The following is a 7,111-nucleotide window of genomic DNA, read 5'->3' as shown; positions in this document are numbered from 1 at the left end:
TAATGACCCGGAGTACAAAATTCGCTCAAAAGACAACAATTTTCCTGCGCTCAATATTCACGCGAAATTCCGTACTTTTTCCGATCATCAAATCGCATTATTTTAGGGTGTACTTCTTTCTATTCGTCTTGCGTGTACTACTATGAGACACGAAAATTTCTACCACCCGGGCATAATCTGTAAAATACATCATTTATAAGGGGGTAAAGAGGTCTACGGTCTACCACTCACGGTACACTTTGGGTGTCGATCAGCATGATCGTGATCATATGGAAACTGATCGTGCGATCAGCGCCATCTTTGAGACTGATCGTGCTGTAAGCGTCATCTTGGAAACTGATCGACGCGATCTGCGATCTACCAATCACAGTTCACTCATTGGACATACCAGAGGAACCAACATTAAAGGAACAAGTCGTTTTTCTGCTTCCGTAGTGGTCCTCGCCAAGATTTGAAAAAAAAACGTCGCCAAGATTGCTTTTTTAAAGCCAATTTGTGAAGTTCAATTAATGCAATTTCAATAAAAATTAGTGTTAACATAAAGAAAATAGTTTTTAGAATTAGTTTAGTGACATAGAATTAGTTAAAATGCGTGATTTGATAGTAAAAATAGGCTAAATATTGGTTAAATAGGCTAAAAAATATTTCATAATTCGTAGAAAATTATGAAAATACCGTGGAATATCGGTGATTTATGAATTGGAAAAGAAAATTGGTGAGTTTTGGAAGCATTTGTGACTATTTATTTTTTGAATTGTGCGTGGAAAATCCTCGGGAAATGTCTTGAAAAGGTGCTTGCTTTGCTCGAAGAAATGTACCAAAATGATTCAGTTGTCAAAAAGAAGATGGCGAACGGTGATCATTACGACATTTGTGTTGATGTTTTTCACGTAATTTTGCACGGAAGTAACCAAATTTCCGTAGTAAGTTAGAGGAGACTGAAATAGTGGACTTCCACAGATGCTATGGGAAAAGGATGATGTTGGAGTCCCTCCACATAAAACAGAATTTGTCACACTTGGTAAACAAACACTCGGAAATTTCCGGTGTGCATAATGCCCAACGCACAATAACTTTTGTTTGTAAACATGTTTTCAAAATTTCCCATGAGAATGAGCAAGATGACTAGATCTAGAACTCATTCACTCTTATTGAAATGTCAAAAACATGTTTATTAAACAAAAGTTATTGTGCGTTGGGCATAATGCATATGCAGGATTGCTGCGTTGATCAGATGGCTGAGAATGAGAGACCATTTTGATGGTTGCATGAAACATGGGAATGGGAGGCGGTTTTTGACCAAGACAGAAGGTCATCAACTAAAACTATGCTTTAAAGATGCATACTCTTTCTTGACCTTTCACTTAGAGGGCTAACCGTAGAAATCAGGCATTTTGAGTGCCCAATGAGTCTTTGGGACTTTATAATAACGGTAGGGACTTTAACCGCGGAACCGATTTGTCTTACATTCGACCATTCTGACTAGATCAAAATTGAAACGTGGCAGGCAAAATTTGATATTGTTAGCACCAGTAGAAAATATCGGAGGGAATCCCCGTCCAGACGCGGCAACACAAACTGTGGAGTTTTCAACCTAAAAAATAAAAAACACTCACTCTTCCAGAGCTTTCGACACGCTTCGTATCTTCCTCACTGTGCAGTGGTCGAATAATGTCAAAGATCACTAGGTTTCGTTAAGTGGGGGATCTTAAAAACTTGATGGGAGGGTTCCAGGGTTTTCAAACAAAGATCTCGGAGACACAGTAGCAGACACTCTTCAATCATCAGGAAGTTTAAACGGCAATTTCCCCCACGATTGTTTGCACCGTTAGTAACATACCTTCTTCCAAACGGCACATGCCATGAAAAAGGCTTTGGTTTCGAAGAAGATTTTAGAGAAACTCAGCAAAGCAACGGTATGTGCTTCAAAAATTAAGTATAAGCATGACCGACGAAATATAAATGGTGATCATTTTGTTGAAAAGAAATTCCTGATGATCTTATGACTTAAGAGAAGCACGGATAAAAATCAGTGATAAGTCCAAGGATAAACTTATGTTAGCTGAGATTTTTTTATAACCACGAAATGCTTTGAACTTAGAATGCGTTCAAATTCGATCGTGAGATGAATTTTGGGACCAAAAAATCGGATCAGGCAAACTGTTCCAATATAATGATTAAAATGGATGAAATATCTTCTCACAATTCTTTACGCTGTAAACCCCGAAATTTCTTTTTGTTGTGAAATGAATGAACCACTCAATAGTCTAGATCAGAGGAAGTGATGCACAATTCGTAAAATTCAACGATAAAGCCAAGTTGTGATAGCTTAATCATAAATCAGTGGGATAAGGCCAAATGTCGCGGAAGTAGTTGTTGAGATTGTCAGCAACCAACAACCCAAATGATGGATGGGGGTGAGAGAGAAAGAGTGAAAAGTGGCGACCGTCCAGGTGACTCTTTTGCCACCTCTAAGACCTAAACGTGTATGGGAGTATAATGGGCCACTTGAGAAGTTTGAAATTGATTGCGATCTGCGGCGGTGAGGAAGACACAGAAAGAGTACCGCAGAAATTGTCCAGCGGATTGATAAGGCGATGACCAATATTGGAGGGTCTATCTTTAGAGCGGATACAGTATAATTGTGGCATTTTTGTGTGATTAGATGATCTCTTCAAGTACCATTGAAAATCACTTTGTATAAATACGGCTTGCCTAGTGATCATCCCTTCAGTTCTTTAGTAGACTCTCCCGTGGAACAATGAAGTCCCTTTTGGTCTTTGTGCTTTTCTTAGTGGCCGTATCGGCACTCATTCAGCCGAAAAGTGAGTTTAGAATGAAAAACTGAGAGGAATTTAGTGTCTAATAATTCAGGATTTAAATTGCAGATGATTTCTCTAGTCGTGTAACGGGTGGACAGAGCGCCATTCCCTATGCTCATCCCTTCATGATTGCCGTAGAGCTGGTGCTTACTCCAGTGCATCGGCAACAGTTCTGCGGTGGAAGTCTTGTTCATCTTCACTGGGTTCTTTCGGCCGCTTCCTGCTTCGATGATCTGCCCATTATTGGACGCGTCGAAGTAGCTTCTGGCCTCTACCAACTCTCCAACCGCACCTTTGCTCAGGAACGCGAAGTCGGTTCCATTGTCACACATCAAGATTACCAAGGTGGAGTCAGTGCCAATGACATTGCTCTTCTGCACGTTGAAGAACCATTCACTATTGACCTGTACACACAACCTATTCGCCTACCAACACCCAATGCCATGCACGACGGCTATGTGACGCTCTTTGGATGGGGAGACACCTCAACAACCGAAGAACCAAGCTTCCCCGATAACCTTCAGGCTGTAGTGACACCCATTCTCAGCTACGTAGACTGCTACCAGCACCTTCGTAGTAGGACACCTCTCGTTGCCAGCAACATGTGCACAGGACCTCTTCTTGGAGGCATCTCCCACTGCACTGGTGACGCTGGTGGACCCCTCACTCAGCAAAATGAGGTCGGAGAGTACGAACTTGTAGGCATCTGCAGTTGGGGCTTCACTCCATGCGGAGCCTTTGGAGCTCCTTCAATCTACACCCGCGTTTCCGCTTTCAGTGGATGGATTGTCAATGTGATCACATAAGATCACATTTGCTGGTCACGCAAAAAAACCCTATTTTGTAATATGAGAGAAATTATTGAATAATGTGAGAGAATAATAAAATAAAACAACAGTGTATAAGTTTTGTAGTATAATCCGAAGCAGTAATCGTGTCTTTTCATTGGTGGTCCCTTCCGTCAACGGATATACAAATGCAGACTCCTTAAAAATATTTTTTTTTGTTGTTGGTCAAAATAAGTGGTAAATAATTCTCTAGCTTTCATGAAAATTTCTCGAATATTCCTCTGATAGCGGGCGTGTAGGCACACTACGGGCATTCCCTTACGTTCCCTTTATCGGGTTTTGCTAGAGGTTTCGGAGATACTTAGTCAACCGGCTCAAGACTCTCTCTCTCTCTTTACAAACATAAGGCAATTACGAGAACTTTTTCTCAAGATCCTGTTGATTTTTCTTAGCTGCATGACTCCTGTTGATCTTTCTTGGCTGTTGGAGGAGTGAAGCGTACACCTGCCACATAGGTATCAAAGAGTTCCTACTCTTTCCATGATCTTGTTCTGTATGCTTTAGTGAGATTGAATTACTTCTTTAACCGGAGCTACAACCAATTGCTAGTCTACTGTTCTGCAGTTCCGCAGCCATGGTGCCTACAGGGTGGATCGGCAACGTCTTTGAAGCATTAAGTTTACGCCTAAAGACTTTCCATACCAGATCGTCCTAATACTTCCGGATCAGTTGACCAGTCCACCGAAGCCTGTTGAAATGTACTTGCTTGACGACACGTACTTTTCGGTACACCTCGCAGTTCTGTGTTCCGGAATCGTCCTTCTGTATTAATGTCATTCCTGTTATTAGGCATGAAGCTTGCATTTACAACCGTGATTAGAGTTAGAGATATCGCAGTAGATGGCCAGTTGATCAAAGTATATCAACAGTATCAATTGATCAAACAAGATACGGCTCGATTTCTGGATTTTAGGCACAGCAGAGCAGAGTTTAGAGGACTCTAACCAATAAAAGAAAGCAACGATGAAGGGTTCTTAAAGATAGAAAAACTATTGTGCCCCAGTCTATGGATTGAGGATCAATGCGAATACAATATTAGTTGAATTTTTCATGTTGTATCCTGAAAATAGCTCAGATTGAGTTGGCCCCTTGTAATTTCCATCAAGGAGCGGTATGAAGCAGTCTCCAACCAGTCATACTGCAACGGACGCAAAACGACCTCATTTTGAGAGAAACAAAACAGGGATCTCTCCATCTAAGACCCAACGTATTTAACTTACGAGTTCCTATACGGTACCACTCGTATAGCCCTTCAAGAGACGAAATGTACAGGTTTCTCACCTATAATTTAGAATCAGGGGAATGGGGAATCAGTGGCGCAATAGGCAAGACCGTTGGCTCTTGGGCGGATCGATTCCCCGGCTCGACTTACTGTTGTGAGTTCGAGTCCCGCCCGGTGCAAAGATCTGAATGTGTGATTTAGGAAATTTTCATATGTTAATAACGTAATATAATGTACCGCCTACGCCCAACAACTCCGGGAGCATAGAAGAAGCATCCACAATATGCGGGGAAGGCGCTCCTGGGCGAGTCTACAAACGGACTAGCAGATTCTTCTAACACGGGATATAGACATTATAAAAATGATTACCTTTGTAATGAATATATCTCGATACGATTAATAATAATTTAGATTTACAGTAGAGTCTCGCTATAGTCCATATTTGGTTTCAAATTTGACACTTGGGTCGCACTATAATCCATGTAATTTTTTAAAATTATCAACGACTTTTAGTATTGAAATTGCTCGACGGCTTCCACTTTCTTTGCGATTGTGGTACTTGTCTTTGCTCTCTTCATTGTGGATCACAATTATCACAACTACTTAATAAAGTTTGCCAAAAATATTAAAATAATTATGAATTTCGCATACTAAAAAACATAACCTAAAAATCAGTGTTTTGAAATCAACGGTCGATAAATTGTGGACTATAGAGCGATGGCTTATAGCGAGACTCTACTGTATTCACTTTTATTCACATAGACACGTTTCGGAGACAATTTTACACCTTTTTGAAGTAGGAAAATCAAAGAATAAATCGGACCTTGGAATCACTTGCTACCACATTCGCCCTGACTGAAACAACTTGATATGCACAGCATGCTGCAGTAATGTAAAAAGCACGCTTCTCTCAACTTTTTGACAGGTGTCTTCTTGGGAGGTCAGCATTTTTAGTACTAATTTTTAGTACTCGATTTCCAGTGCGGCAGTCTGTGTCTGACCAAAATATTTGGAATTTGGATTATAGACTTATGATGGTATTTTAACCAAATGCTTGAACCACTTTAAAATGTTTTTTTAGTTATTTCTGTTGGATTATGGTCTTCGAGAGGCATTTTATTTTAGGACAAAATAACATAAACCTTAATTTACTTAAGACAAATTAAGATTTAAACCGAAGATGCGCGAACGTTATCATTCAACTTTATGATAATGAGCTGGCGTCCTGGTCCACGCCGTCGGTCTATCGGAGGCTGGGTCGGCCTGGTCTCCTCGAAGCATAGAGTCCGCCCCTAAAGACTTTCCAGGCTGGGTCGTCCTCATCCTTGCGCACCAGATGACCAGCCCACCGGAGCCTATTGAGGCGTATTTGCTTGACGACAGTTACCTCTCGGTAGCGCTCCTACATTTCATGGTTTTATAGGCTCCGGAATCGTCCCTCCTCACATATGGGGCCAATAATCCATCGTAGGATCCTCCTCACAAACGCGGCTAAAAGTTCGCAATTCTGTTTGCTGAGGACCCACGTCTCAGACGAATACGTGAAGACTGGCAGGATCATAGTCCTATACAGCGGTAGCTTAGTCTTTATGCTTAAGGTTCTGGACCGGAAAACTCTTGATAGACTGAAATAGGCGTTGTTGGCTTTCAGCAGCCGTAAGCGGACTTCTGTTGAGATGTTATTGTCGGCTGTGATTGTTGACCCAAGGTACACGAAGGAGTTGACAACTTCAAAGTTGTAGTCCCCCATCGGGAACCTTGTTTGACCGATGCTCTCCGTAGTCTGTAGATGTTACCGGAGTTACTGCTGACGAGGCCACCATGTACTTTGTTTTCCCTTCGTTTATCTGTAGCCCCAGATTTCGTGCCGCATGCTCAATCTGGATGAAGGCCTCTTGTACAGCTCTGGGATTGCGTCCCATAATGTCAATATCGTCAGCATAGGCTAGGAGCTGCGTGGACTTATTGAATATGACCCCCCTCATGCTCACACCGGAGTCACGGATCGCTTTCTTCAGTGCCAGGTTAAAGAGGACGAACGATAGTCCGTCCTTCTGTCTGAATCCGTTGTTCACGCGAAACTCTCGTGACAGCGATCCGTTCGCCTTTACTTTGCCTTTCACATCGGTCATGGTCATCCTAGTCAGTCTAATCAGTTTGTACGGGACTTGGCTTTGTACAGTTTTACCCTGACTATGCTATCGTAGGCTGCTTTTAAA

General features: G+C 41.7%; 1 protein-coding gene across 1 annotated transcript; it reads left to right on the top strand.

The window, feature by feature from the left end:
• Nucleotides 1-2,496: 2,496 nt before the first annotated feature.
• LOC129807091 (trypsin-2-like) lies at nt 2,497-3,754 on the top strand. Its single transcript, XM_055856130.1, has 2 exons — nt 2,497-2,825; nt 2,889-3,754. Exons 1-2 carry the CDS (start codon nt 2,762-2,764, stop codon nt 3,626-3,628), a joined length of 804 nt encoding a protein of 267 aa, XP_055712105.1. The 5' UTR covers nt 2,497-2,761; the 3' UTR covers nt 3,629-3,754.
• The last annotated feature ends 3,357 nt before the right edge of the window (nt 3,755-7,111 follow it).

Source organism: Phlebotomus papatasi, chromosome 3, assembly GCF_024763615.1.
Source record: "Phlebotomus papatasi isolate M1 chromosome 3, Ppap_2.1, whole genome shotgun sequence".
NCBI lineage: Eukaryota > Metazoa > Arthropoda > Insecta > Diptera > Psychodidae > Phlebotomus > Phlebotomus papatasi.
The sequence above is the reverse complement of the archived record's forward strand: the minus strand, read 5'-3'. Positions and strand labels throughout refer to the sequence as shown.